This window comes from Rhamphochromis longiceps, linkage group LG8, assembly GCF_057381845.1.
Source record: "Rhamphochromis longiceps isolate RC_006_pf linkage group LG8, R_longiceps_female_GT1.1, whole genome shotgun sequence".
Classification (NCBI taxonomy): domain Eukaryota; kingdom Metazoa; phylum Chordata; class Actinopteri; order Cichliformes; family Cichlidae; genus Rhamphochromis; species Rhamphochromis longiceps.
This window is the reverse complement of record NC_140564.1, coordinates 29090086-29104972: the sequence shown is the minus strand read 5'-3', so window position 1 is coordinate 29104972 and position 14887 is coordinate 29090086. Positions and strand designations below refer to the sequence as shown.

General features: G+C 39.4%; 1 protein-coding gene across 1 annotated transcript in view; it reads left to right on the top strand.

Moving 5' to 3' along the window:
• The window catches only part of arhgap27 (Rho GTPase activating protein 27), a 30219-nt gene that overhangs the window by 6606 nt on the left and 8726 nt on the right, over window positions 1–14887 (top strand). Inside the window, exons 2-5 of the mRNA XM_085416929.1 lie at window positions 9114–9590; window positions 11642–11884; window positions 13016–13096; window positions 14143–14265. Of these exons, the coding sequence (XP_085273055.1) occupies window positions 9114–9590; window positions 11642–11884; window positions 13016–13096; window positions 14143–14265 (924 nt within the window). The remainder of the gene's footprint in view (window positions 1–9113; window positions 9591–11641; window positions 11885–13015; window positions 13097–14142; window positions 14266–14887) is intronic.

The window sequence follows — 14887 nt, the reverse complement described above, 5'->3', positions numbered from 1 at the left end:
TTCTCGTCTCCTCTGTGTAAACATGAATGAACCCCCCACACACTTGTAACGGGACTGTAGACGTGCCAGGACCCCTCAAGTGCATTAATTCTTACCCCACAATGGAGGGCCATCTCCATGGTGATGCGAGGGGGTCTGGCCTGACTCCCAACAAGCAGGGCTTTGGAGCTTTTAATGCCAGCCCTGCCATGCAGTTGGCGTGTGTGTGCATATGTAATGTGCAGAACTTGCAATTAGCCCAAAATGTAGGTCACTTAATGTGGTAGGGAGTTTGGGCTGTTCTGGGCTTTCAGATGGGAAGTTAAGTTTGTCGAGTGAAGCTCAGGTTGTGAAACTATTGTTGTAGAATGCAAACTTTAATTCAGGTCTGATGTTTATGGCCAGTATGACTCATAAATACCTAACTTGTGTCAATTGGCTCTTTTATCATCCAGAAGTACAAGGTTCAATTATTGATGTCTGGCAGCAAAAGTAAACGTGTCTCATAATCCACATCACAGATAGCACTGGAGCCTTTGATATATATACATGTGTATTGGCATTTTAAAAGTAATGCCTCACCCTGCACCTTTTAAGACTAATAATTCCTGGTGCTCTGTGAAACAACATCAGATGCCAAGAAACTGCTCCAACAGGTAGTGTGAGTGTCCTGTCAGGCATTTCTGTGCACAGCACATGTGTACATCAGGCAGAACGGGTGCTTTTAGCTTCCTGGTCAGGCAAGTCCTTTCATTTTCACCACATTTTAGTTTTGGTGAAAATAAGTATGCATATTATGATGTGTTTTGACAGAGTTAGTTTTTTTTATAGTTTAAGGTTTAACAACTTGTTCAGCATGTAAGTGTGAGACAAGAACTAAATATATACCGTGACCTCAGAGAGTCAGACTTAGATCCAGTTTATGCCTGTCATGTTTTACCAATACATTTCTCACATTCAATATTTTACACTGTTGGCAAATAAAACTGCTCTTGCGAAGGTAATTTGGTTTGACTTGGTTCTTAAGTCATAATTTAGGTATTAAACATATAGTTATCTGTAAAAAAAAAGGACATATTTTGTAATTTTATGTGGAAATATGAGATTACATAAAGAGATATGTAATCTCAGCCTGTTCAGCCAGGTACAGCCTTGAGAAACAAGTGATATTTTTGTACAGATGTCAAAGCATGTGTACAAAATCAGCCCCTCTTCACTGTACAGTTGACTATACAGTAGGTTCACCATTCTGTAGTGATGTCCATATGTACAGCTACACCCTATTCAGTGCATTTACAGTATCTCACCATGCCTTAAGTTCTGACTCCCAAGTAGGCACACTGTTACAAACAGGTTAGTGAAGTCCTCTAATGAAACATTCAGTGTTTTGATGGTTTAAACATCATAAACATTACAACAATAAAATCATTGTTGTGATGTTATTCAGTAAGACCATAAACTATAAGGTCATTATTACAGTGTTTTCTGTGGTCACAGAGCATGGGAGCTGAGGGCCCCCATAGAGTTCTGTGGAACTGGAAGTGTTGTTACAACTACATGAATGAGCCCCTACTAGTCATTAAACATGCAAGTTTAAGGCCCTTCCCTATTCGCAACACTTTTCAGATTTTGAGACATACAGTAGATGTAAAATAAATCTATAACAGGAAATAGGAAATTTGCCAGTAGTGTCCATCCAGTAATGAGCGTGCTATGTACTCTTTTAAATAAAACTCCCAAAGTAGGACACTGGGATTAGTGAATGAGTGAATCGTTTTGGACATAACCACAATCAGAAGCGTTTTTGAGGATTTCATAAATATATTCTTGACATTTGTTGTTAAACATTAAATTTCTGAGCATTTCTCTCCCAGGTCTTGGATGCTAAGCTCTGTAACTTTATTGTAACCTTTTTAAATTATTATTACTATTTTCTTAGTGCAGCTGCTCATTTAGTTTACAAATGCAAAATAATGTAAAACTACTCTAAAGGAAGCTTCAGTTGGTCTTTATCAAGGGATGTATTAGTCATATGCTCAGGAATGTCTTTTGTGCAATTATTATTTTTAAAATGCTTTCTTAGTTTTGTTATGATGTGCTTGCTTACAGTAATCCTGCCTTTTTTTTCTATTTGTTAAGAACTAAGAAAAAGTTCCCAGAATCAAAAGCTGCAAGTGAAGTCCCGAATTTTATTTTTATTTCCAGTGTGTTTGCACGCAAACTGTTGATATTTACTTTCACCTGTAAAAAATGTCAAGGTGGTATTTTTGCAAAACACCAAGGTTTCCATTTCACTTGGCTGGTTTATAGTTTCCCCAGAGAGCATTACTTCGACTGGTACTTAAATCCTCCCTCGCTCCTACACAGAAAACACTTCACCTACAAAGTGTGAGTGGGAGAAATCTGAAATCAACAAACAGCATCAGCGGGTTTTTCACATCGGCATGCAAAGCTGGCCTGGAGAGCATAGATAAGAATGTGATAAGCTGATGGATTCCACATTGGGCATTTATGGAGTCTTCCAGGATTCTGGACCAATGATGAGTGTGATGTAAGAGCGAGTGGAGCCAGACCGATTCAATAGCTCAACTGTGTGCTTGTGGCGTGATTTGGGCCCCAATTTGGTTCTCCATTGTTTGATTGGATGAGCGCTAATGTGGTTAAGTAATCAAGCAGATTGCTGCTTCATGCATAGCTGAGGGCATAGAGTTGTCTGCTCTGCACTGAAGGGTTTTCTCCTTGAATAACGCTCAAAAACATTATCAAAAAGGAGCCATTTACTTGGCATCTTAGACAAAACAATACAACAGATGCCCTCCAGATATTCTCCATTACAGCTGGAAACGTATCTCAAAATCTGACACAACACTATCATTATTTCTGTGATTAGATGGATTTGACTAGCAAACTATCTTACTGAGGCACTTAAAGATGCACTTAGGTGCCTTCTTAATCCAGTAAAAGTTTTTTATATTGCCATTGTGTAAACATAAATGAAAGAATTTAGGCCTTCTCCACTGTCTTTATTTCTACCAGTGTGTAGGCCGATTTTATGTGAGGAGTTCGGGTTGAGCTTGCAGTGAAAATCCAAAGGATAACACTTTTTTCCCAAAAGCTTCTCTCCTTCCATACAGCACCAAACAGGTTCATAGCTAGCGTTTGTAATGAAAATGTGCCCTAAGTACACTGATAGCAATAAAAGATTGGCTTCCAGCACAATAGAAATTCCATGAATGATACAAACAAACGCTGATATGAATTTCCATGGGGCCACGCTTCAGTAAAATTAATGTTAAGATGAGCTAGACTTTTTGTTCATGGAGGGAAAACTGTTCAGAACTGATCATGGGCTAATCATAGCTTGTGCTAGCTTGTTAGCTAGCTTGTTGGCTATAGTAAATGTAGCAAAACATCCTAACTGGTTAAGTTCAGCTGATTAATCCAAATACCTGGGGTTAGTCGGGCTTGTATGTTGTTTTTTTGCAATTGGTAAAAGCTTTGTCATGCTCAAGTCAGTGTTATTTCAAATAGTCATTCGTACATTATATACACTGGGCTCCCAGTTGCTGTACAAAATATATGCAACATTTTAAGCTTATAGTCCATCTGTAGTGTAGTTGTGTACATTTATCTTACTAGTAAAAGATCCCCAGTTTGATCCAGAGAGGAGACACAAATTCTTTTGGGGTTGTGTCTGTGGCAGTATTGATAGCTACCCGGTATGACAACTCCTTTTGAATAAGGGAGCCACTGAAAGTAGCTCTTATGAAGCATATAGTGCAAAAGAATAAGCAGGACAAGCTTTTGTATACCTTATCACCCATATGTTCACTAAAATGTCAGCTAATATTATGCAGGTGGTTTTATGCACATTACAAATAGAAGATTTCATGCAGGGGAATCATGTGGCCCACGAGTTCATTCTGGCCTGCTGCATGACAAATGTGAAAACTGTATTGAAGTCATTAATAATTCAGCTTTTTTTTGTTCAATAAACCTAAGTACAGAAGTAGACATCTGTCGAAAGTTAAATGCATTTCTGCGTCTCGACAAGTTGTGTGAATATAAAGTGTTATTTTCTTTAGTTATTTTGTTATTGATATATTAAGTTTCAGTTCTCTCAGGCTGTCCTTCACTTTTTTATATAAATAGTTGCAAATAGTTGATAGTTCATTAAAAATAAAAGCTTTCACACTAACTTAAAATTTCAGTTACATTTCAGAAAAACCTCATGTGAAGAGCCACACCTGCCACCTAACTTTATTGGTGTACATATAGCCCACTAACTAATACACCTGACACTCCTGCATTAATGAAAATGCTTTTTGGATGTTCTTTGCAGCACTGTCTTCTGCCGTATACCCTGTAACCTGCAAGAATTTAAATTTCAACAATATAAAAAGAGAAGTTACACTCAAACCTTATTCAGGATAAAGCCAAATTCCAAATCTTCCATAAAACATACCCACACTCTCTGAAGCCCAGCTGGCTATGTTGTCCCATGCAGGAGGAAGTGTTGACTGAACAATTCAATTGAACAGAAACTAGACTTCCTGTTTCAAGCATCCACCCACATGTAGTCTGTAGATTTAGCAACACTCATCAGACAAACCTGTGAAAAAGCAGCTTTTCCATTTCCTTTTCTGGGAAATGTTTGCTTCCCCCCCCCCCCCCCCCCCACCCCCCACCCCACACACACACACACACACACACACACACACACACACACACACACACACACACACACATTATTAGCTGTGACCTACTAGCAGGTCTCAGCCATTAATAAAGTGTAGGCACTAGTGGCACTTAGGTGTAGGCATTAGTGTACACTTTACACACTATATGGAAGCTGCTGGTTCTACATAAGAAAACCAAGAGATTTTAAAAGCTCTACCGTTTCAAAACATCTTACTTTTCCTCTGTTGTGAATATAACATGTTTCCTTCCAAAAAGTTTGTTTCCATTGCTGTAATTTCCTTTTTTATCTTATGGGTACTCAGTCAGGAAGTAGGTTGCAGTGACCTGCAGAGTTTCTGCTGCTCCCTCTATCTTACAGTTCCCTCTGTCTTGTTTTCACTGTGTGTTTCTGCTTTGGGCTGCTGGCAGACGGTTACCCTCTACCCCCCTATCCTGTGCACAGGAATTCATGCATAGGCGTGCACAAACACACACACAGTCTGACGTGCACGCACGTCTCACCCAGTCCTTACACAGTCCCTTCCTGCTGCTGTTGTCACACAGCTCACAGTTCTCCTTTCAGTCTGGGTGCAACTGTCACAGCTGCAGTGTGAGGAGGATGTAAGCGTGTGCTTCTTGGTGTGCACTCACCTCTATCCCAGCACAAGCGGACCAAATGTAGTCGCACGGTTAAGTCGCTAGTTTTTGGTGTCTTTTGGATGGATGGCTCCTCTAGATAGTACAACATAAAGATGGTGGAGATGCAGTCCAGGTTTTGGCCAGGTCACCGGTCCAAGCGGGGCATGGCCCTGCCGGTGCCTTCTAAGGTAGGTGATCATTATTTAAGAAGCTTATAATGAAAAGCTCAGTTTTATTCATTGGTTTGTTTTTGTATCCTTATAAACTTGATAAATGATGTGCTTCCTGTTTTCTCTAACGTGATCACATCGCCCCTGCACTTATTTTGTTTCCTGTACCAAGTAAGGTGACGTACATGGCGTACTAACTGTGCCATGTTGGTTTTTAATGTTAGTTTGGACCCAAACTTTGTTTGTTAGTCCAAACATTTTCCCAAAGCAAAAGCATCAGTTCAGAGAAACTTCCTTACAAATCAAAGATCTGCATTCAAATGTTAACTACAGAACGCACTTAAAGGCTTAAAAGCATTATTGTGTTTAATTTTTTTTTACCTGATTGGTGTTTTTGTGAACAAAAATTAACATTAACAACTCAGACGTCATTGTAAATAGAGTCCACATGGGCTGAAAATAAGTTTTGTTTTTTTTTACTATTTATTTTCATTACTCAGTTTAAGGAATGGCTTGGCTCATTTAAGCTCAGTCACGGTTTTGGGTTCTGTTACTATGAGATTTGTAGTATTTGTAATGTTGTAAGACTTTGTAAGATGGTGATAATACAACAATACAAGTCAGGCTGTTTTATGTAAAGTTTAGTTTTTATTTTACTGCCATTTTACTAAAATGTTTTCACCCACCCACCTAGCTTTAGTGTTTCCTTTTTAGTGAACTGTATTAACACTGGTAGTAAGTACACCATAATTCCACCTACACGAGTGACTGATATAACTATGCTCAGATGTTGTTATTGTATTACTGTATATGCGTATGCACAGTTTTGCTTCGATCACGTGCAGTTAAGTTTTAGTGTTTTCTCCAAAGGATAGGGACCTTCCAGCATAGCTATTTCAGAGATCAATGATGCAGCTCTTTCATTTCCTCTGTGTCTGTCTGTACAGTTGTGTTGTTCAGGATCAATGTGTTTTGGGGTCAGCTGTCTGGTTGTCCTCATCGCTTGCCTCATAGTTATATCAAGATCAATAATAAGCCAAGTGCTAACACTGTATAGATAAAAACACACACAGTGCAATAGAGAAATGCTCTCGTTGCTCTTTTATTTTTATCACCTACATTTATCTGCCTGCTCTAAGTTGGGGTACTGTGTGGGTGACCCAAAAGCCAAGTGGTTAAAGCACATAGACCAACCACAGCGAGTCTCTGATCAGTTCCTAGCTTGCGCGACTGTCACTGCATGTCAATCCACTGCTCTCTTTCCTTACATTTCATTTGTTTTCTCTTTTAAGATTATTTAAGGATTTTTTATTATTATTTTGGCCTTTACTACATGTAAAGAGTCAAATAGGATCATGTCATTGACTGGGTGGGAGAGAAAGCAACACTACTTCACTGGATGTTGCTGTTATGTGGCATGTACTGCAATGATTTGGCTTCCAAGGTGCTTTTTCCCCAGAAGTTCTGCTTCGGGACTCTAACAATGACTACTAAAGCCAAAGGTGCTACAAAAAATGGCCTTTACTTGTACTAAAACAGCCGCATCTCTATTTCAAATACTCATTGACAACTAATAATCCTGCATTCCCAAGCAAAAGAACTCATGCAGAAACGGATTACGTTGGTGGCTGTCATTGTACCTAATAAATAAAGTCTGGAAAAGAACATAACAATGTAATTGATGCCGACTGACTGTACATATATGTGTAGTGACTTCCTCGTTTGTGAGGAAGGAAAAACTGTACAAGTCACCCATATGGAAAAGATATATATAAATCTTATAAAGTTTGTATCTGTCTTGTGTGAAACTTGTATGAAAAGCATACAAGAGTGAAAACACATAAGATCCCTTGAAAAATTATATAATGAAACTTGTATGTTTTGGATACTTACTAAAACAATATATGAAAGTAATGAGAAAGTGGCCACTTTCATGAGTAAATCATATAAGTTTTTACTATTTCTTTTCCGTATGGGCAGGCTTGAAGCAAGAATCCGTGCACATTCCAATGCTCAAATTATAAATAAGGTTTGCATGAAACATGCAGGTTTGATTATTCTTGGAACTTTGTCAGTGTCCTGATCACCGTGTTGCATTTTTTCCTTTGACCGTTTTTTATGAAGATAAAAATGGACTAAATACTATCGCCCAGTGTATGTGCATGTTTATCGTGCAGTAAAAACTGTCATATTTGCCTTTCAGGTGTAAAGCAGTTAAGGAATAGTACCTTAAAACTGATCATAGTCGAAATGAGGGCAGCTCGGATAACCAGACGATGTCCATGACGGTTATTAAATATTAGCGTATTGATATAATGTCAATTGCATACATACACTACATTTAGTTATATTGTAAAGTTACAAATAGACTGTCTCCCCACCTCCAAGTAGTTGTATGTTGTATTTAATATGCCAAAAAAAGATAATGCCCAACAAACAAAGCTTTAGATGAATTTGACGGAGAGCATTTCTGCTATTTGTTCATCAGATTTTCTGCAGGTATTGCGCTATTATTGTGATTGTGACATGTACTGAGTTACTTTCTGCTGCTTCCTGTTAGCACTTTTTTTCCTTTTGTGGACTCTGTTTATTGCAGTTATGACCAGATACAGCACTGACATGCGCAGGTCTCAAGTCTTGATAAATATAAAAAATGAGACTACCTATGTGACAAGAGGTAGTTTATGGGAAAGTCTGCAGCAGAAAGGAGCCTGTCTTTTTATCTGTGCCACCATGTTCAGAAGTCTTACAAAAAGGAATAGTGGAGCACAGGTGAGAGCACAGTAACTTAAATCAAAGGTTTTTTTGTTTTTTTTGGGCAGGAGTTGTTTCAGGTACCTACTTGTAACTAAGGAAAGGTTGAGGACAGTGGCAGCCTTTCATCGCACTCACTCTCGCTGGTGTTCTTTAAACAAATTAGTTGTGATGATCAGGATTGTTTTGCATGTTGTGTTCCTGCCATGCAGCAAGTGGACTCATGTGGAACTCTGTTCATGAAAGCAATGTGACACTGAGGACCTAACAACCCATTGAGAGAGAAAATGAAATGAAATAGGTAGTTAACTGGTTTGCAGTCGAACAAGAGGACCAAAGCTGATGCGCAATAGTAACGCATACCCTAGTTTTCAAACATCTATGGTTGGCCTGTGGTTTGGTGTTATTTGTGTGGTTGTTATTTTTATTTTTTATTTTTTTTATTTTTAATACAGTATTTAACAAAAACTTCGCAAAACCCACCACTGATCAGCACATGATCAACTATGGCAGCAAGTGCTAAATACAGACGGTGCTTAAACCCATGTGGAGGTGGTTTTGTGGACAAATATAGGTTTTGATTATTACTGAGGGAAGAGCGTGTCTGTGGGGTTTTTTTCAGCTCTAAGCTACTTCCTGTGCTCTGTAAGATGCGGAAGGCTGACTTATAAAGAGCAATAGTAAGAGCAGTGGACTGAAGACAAGTACTTGACACTGCTGACAATACTTGCGCTACTTTTTTGTGTGTTTACAGGAACACTAAAGTGACAAGATCTGAGTTTGACACCTTCAAAAATGAACTCCACAGAAGAATCTACTTTGTTTGCTTTAAACTTGTGTTTTGTAATGTAGAAGCACATATGAATGAGTCCCTTCTTTGTTTTTCCACAGGTGCAGGATGAAAATCTCCGGTCAGCAGTGTACGTCAATGTAGCAGAGCTCCGGAAAAGCATCTCAGAGTCTCCTCCATCGGCTCCTTCGTCCTACTCTCCTTCCTACCTTAACCCAGAGGGATGGGAGGTGCACGTTGACGACGAAAGTGGACAGGAATATTACTACCACCCCAACACAGGGCGCACAACCTGGGACAGCCCTTTTGTAGACCCCTCCACAGACCCCGAACCACTCCCTGCAGAGGAGCCTTATTCCCCCTCACCTCCTCAATCTCCTGTCCTTTCTCTGTCCACCGCCTCCCCACCGGCGTGGACCTCAGACTGGGAGCAGTTAGTGGATGAGACCAGTGGTCGCCCATACTTCTACAACCCAATGTCTGGGGAAACATCTTGGGAGCCCCCTGAGCATCCTCAGAGCCCCTACCCGCCTCTGATGGAGCCTATGAGTGTGCACAGGTTTCATGAGGATGAGCGGGTAAGGACAGCATGGCTGCTCTACTTAGCCGCTCTCTGTCTCCTGTTTTAGCTTCACCCAAGGGAAAGCTGTAAATACAGTCTGCTTTTAATGGAATTAAATCTCCTGCACCTACATAGCTAGTAGGACTCATTTTCATCAGGGAATCTCACAGCCCTGGCACTTAATATCCACAACAGTGGACACTAAGTAGTATTGTCTCTTAACTTTAAATGAAGACAGGCATCTGTGCTCATTTTAAATTACCTAAAAATTATTGGTGATGTTTTGTTTCTTCTGGGAAATTGGGCAAATTTGAGAAACAGTTCACTTCAAATTACCACTCATATTTATATCATGAAAAGTTTTTTAACAGTGCAAGCAGGCAGTGACCCCATTTTTCCCCTTGAATGACTTTTCTGAGCTGGAGAAAAAGCATTAATAGGCCAAGAAAGAATAATACATCGAGGTCATGAAACTATTCTGACTCATTTATGAAAGTCATAGGGAAGTCATCAAGCTCTATTTCGGGGTCACAGTAAGAAATTATCCAATCAAGATGATTCCGTGGGATGTAGCAACATTTCAAAACAGGAAAGGGCCGAGGAGGCGTTAATACTTTTACTATTATTATTCTTTATTAAACAGGAAGTGAAACTCTTGGGATTAAGAGCATCCTAGGCCAAGAATGGCAGTATTAACATAGCATGTTTTTTAATAGTGAGAGAAATCAGAGCTTATGGAAAACAAAACTGCATATTGTGGTTTAAAACTTGGGATTCTCTTGCTGTGAAACAGCAGCGCTAATAAAACAGGAGGTCAAGATTCACCAAGGGGGGATTAAATCATTAGACTTAGATGGCAACTGACCATGATGGTATATCACAGAGCTAAGCATCAAAATCTCATGAACCAACGTGCATGAATTAATACTTTTTCATGAATGTTGGTATTACTGTTCTTCAATCTTGAGTTATCAGTGTTTACAGGGAGGCCTGCAGTTCTAAGTAAAAAAGATTAAAAATTGAGCAGTAATATCTGTGAATGTGTATTCTGGTGAAATTCATATGTTGTAATCGTGATGAAATAAGCAAGTTCTTCCAGGGAGTAAAGGCGCTTTTTTCTTTCTCTGTGCTGGATATGTTTGTGTTTGTTGGGGGTTGTGCAAGGCGGATGTTATATTCCTCATTAGAAATTTTGGACTTATTAGAGTAACTTTGCATAATTCAGAGTTGAAAATAAGCCTTAATTATTTTATACCGGGCCTTAATGTGGTCTCGGGTTCCTACATTGTGTGGAACAAGCCATTTTAGCTTCCTTTAAGCCAGCTTTCCTCCATCGTGGAAACAGAGAGGTTCTGGGGGCCTCTCTGTCACCAAAGGCCGGGTCACCAATTTGTCTGAAGGAACTTTATGCAGTGATAAAGGAGTTGACTCATGATTACGACATTAGGAATTCATCAGAATACACATTCATTTTCTGCTCTTTTTTTTTTAGCCCACCACAATAACAGCAGGCTTGACTGCGAGAAATATACAAGCATGATTATAAAAACATAGTTGGTGAATTAATGAATTCATTGCTTTTACATCAAGGCATGGATATATATACAATCCCGACAGTTCATAAGGGTTTTACGTTGCTGATTAATTGATGCTTTTTAATGCCTAAAAACGACATAAAGTGACAATAATTATTTTATCCTTGACATAAAGTCTCACTTATCTTTTGGTTTTTTAATGTTATGCTTACAATAAAGTTTGCAAAGGGGGAACTATTTCCATTCAGGCCTTTCATTTGTCTTTCTTACTTTTGCAAAAGAAAAGAAATTGCTTCATTTGAAGCCTTAAAAACTGTCAGAAGATGGATTTTGAGACTTTCACGTAGAACCACATTGACTCTTTTCCATATTTTAAGTGCTTATGCATTGCTTTGCCAAATCAAACCAGTTCCTAGTTTTGGTTTAGTATTTTCCTCGTAAAATAAAACAAAACCCATTTGGGTCACAGCTCATGTGTTGAACCCTGAGTGGGACTTATGTGTAACTTAACGTACTGTGTCTTCATCCCCAGCCTCCTTTACCGGAGGAGGACTACCCCTCGGAGGATTACCCGCCTGCAGATCCACCAGAGGGCTATGAGGACACCCATGCCACAGGACCTCCAGCCCCAATCCCAAAAGACTACAGCTTCACCCATGTGACCCGGCCCGTAATCCCCAGGGCCAACCTGGACCGCAACACCCCGGCTGGTTGGAACCTCACTGTGGAGAAAGATGGGACGTGGGTGTTCACCAGTGAAAACTCTCCAGATCAGGTCTGCCCAATCAGAATTCAGGTTAATTATCCTGCAAAACGTTTGAAAATGTGATGAAACGGCTTCAAACACGTTCCAGCATAGTTACCATGATGATTGTTTGGAAACCCAGTATATCAATGTTATCTGTGATTGTTTTGACGTCATTCCAGTTGTGCAATTATCCAGGGAGGCGTGTAGCTAGTGTGGCTAAGAATAGAGTTGAGAGAAAATGACAAACACTGCATATTTTCCCCATCACACACTTCTGTCCGGTTACTGTGTGAACAGACCATGGATCTGTTTTGGAAAGTTACAAAATCGTCACGTGCAGTCCACCCAGTTTGACTCCTGGACAGGATTTCAGGCTCCATTCACTGTAATATGTTTTTGCCAAAAAACGTGTCATTTTAGTGCGTTAATGCCAAGCATCCACGCCACTTTTAAGACCTTTAAAACAAAGTCTTATGGAAACCCTAGTGTTAGTTCAAATATGGAGCAGTGTTTTATTCTTCGTGGACTCAAACAGAAAGTTTTTGAAGTGGTGCTCGGGTGGTGCTCGGGTCTTGTTAGTCATAAAAAACAAATAAGATAAACATCATATCTGGGCTGTTTGAGTTCTCCTCTCCTGTTACCTAGATTTCCTCTAGTAATAAATCACAGTTACAGTCCTGGTTTGCTTTGTAAAACTACATTCTGTCCTCAAATTACCACTTAGTTCTTTCAGTAACAGTTTCACCTCATTGGCAGCCAAAGTGGAAAAAACTCTGGTTGTACTGTTTGTCTATTGCCATTCTTCCTCTGTAGTATTTTCAAGAAGAAACCAGTTCTCTGCTTCCTGTTTATGCTGCACCATGCGCGCCCAGCCCATGCATGACTGGTCATGTGATGTGCATTTGCAAGCGTCTTAGTTTGTAATTACATTACATCCAAATATGCGACAAAGTCCTCATCTGCACTGAGATTAGCGTGGATACCATTTTCAGTAACATTTTCTCCAGCAGCATGCAGCAGATCATGTGTGAGCGTTGTTTTAGCTCTAAGGAAGTGAAACTACCTGAGCAAGACATTTTTTTTAACTATTTACAGTAATTAACTTTTTCTGTAACACCGAGACATGTTTAACTAAAACAAGTGCATTGTGTGTAACAGTGGATCAAATCTTTGGATGAGCAGGGGCAGACCTACTACTATCTAAGAGATGGCTCCAGGTCTCTGTGGAACCTGCCCGAGGTAAAGATCTCACACCACTTAACAAAGTAGTCGACAGCGTTTTTCATGCAAGATTATCACTGATTCTTAGACATGTTTTTACAGTTTGAATATAAATTATGAAAATCAATTTCTACGTAATGCTAAATGGACTAGTTTGAATACAGCACTTTTCTATTGTACTGCACTCAAAGTGCTTTATACAACATGTCTCGTTCATCCCTCACACACACATTCACACAGCAACTTTTACTTATTCCAGGTGTTTCTATCAAACAGTCGCACTTCGATGAGCAACTCGGGTTTCAGTATTCCGATTAGTAGATGACCTACTCTACTTCCTAAACCACAGCCACTGCCACTCCTGTACCCGTCTACTTACTGCATAGTAGATTTGAATAAACAGGAAACAAGCGTAACTTTATATGTATATTCATAGAAAACTTCTTACAGAGTAGAAGCACAATTCTCTGCACAATGCATAAGCTACCGCAAAAGTTGCAGTTGCATGCAACACTAAGACAGTAGGCAAGAAGAGAAGATCAATTACTCAAATCAATGTTAAGAAGCAGAATTAAAACTGAAATAATATTAAGATGATCAGGAGAGCAGTAAAAATGATACGGTCCTAGAAATCAAATCTATAAATGTAGCATACATTTAATAAAGTGATCATTTTATGCTGCTAAAAGGTTTAACTAAACAGGGATGATTTTAGCTTATTTTTGAATACTGCTAATGCTGGAGTACAGCTAGTGTTATAAACTGGGAGCTCATTCAATTAGCTTGCAGTATAAAAGTTTTAGGGAGACACAGAGTGTAACGAGACAGGTAGTTGTTCCAGATTACCTGAGGGTTTGAGCCGTCTCATACTCAGGCTCTGAAATAAGGATTAAATTTTGAATATGAATTTTAACTAAAGCACTATATTTCATATCCTTTGGCAGATAAGTAGGATCAAACTTTCACTTGTCTAAATTAAAGCAACACTGATCCTTAAAGTTGCGTCCTTTCACTCATTTTCTTGCATTTAATCAATGAAACTAAACTGTGTTTTGTCCCTCTAGGCCCCTGTAGCTTATGGCCAGTTGAGGGTGGAGAATGGCGTTGAGGTGGATGGCATGTCTGTCATCAAAAACTGGAGACACACCGTGGGACCTGCTCAGTTCAGCTCTGCCCAGGAAGATGGGGTACGAACATGCACATGCATATACACCCACTAATAGCACATGCTTGTTTAAGCACAAGCTGTATCACGTATTCAGGGTGTGTCGCCTGGGTTAAACAGAAAGCTTTAGTCAGGCAAAAGTGGTGAGGGTAAGTACCTGTTTAACAATCAACACTACTATGCTTTTTAACCCTTATTTAGCAAGGCAAATTAGCTCCACACCACGCTAATTTACAGAAACAGAGAGAGGGAGGATGAGGGAGAGCAAAAAGCGATATTTCCACAAACACCTGCGACTTCTGGTATACAATAAAGGGCTTGTGCTAAACAAGTCACCTCTAGCAGTCAGGGGTTCAAAGCAACCGTGTTGCTCAAGGGCACAACACTGGATTTCTCTTCACTGGAACCAAAGAGTTTACTCAAACCAAGAAAAACAGGCTTTGGATCAACTGTCATCTTTTTGATATAAAGTTTCATTTTTTTATTAGTGTGAAAAGGCTGAATGATGACAAAGACTGTAAGCAACAGTTTATGTTTTCTTTTTTGTCGCACACCTGAAACATAAAAAGACCAGAATTATAATAATAAGTTAGGTAATACAATTGTGTATTTAAAAAAATTAAAACCAAGTGCATATTGTTAGG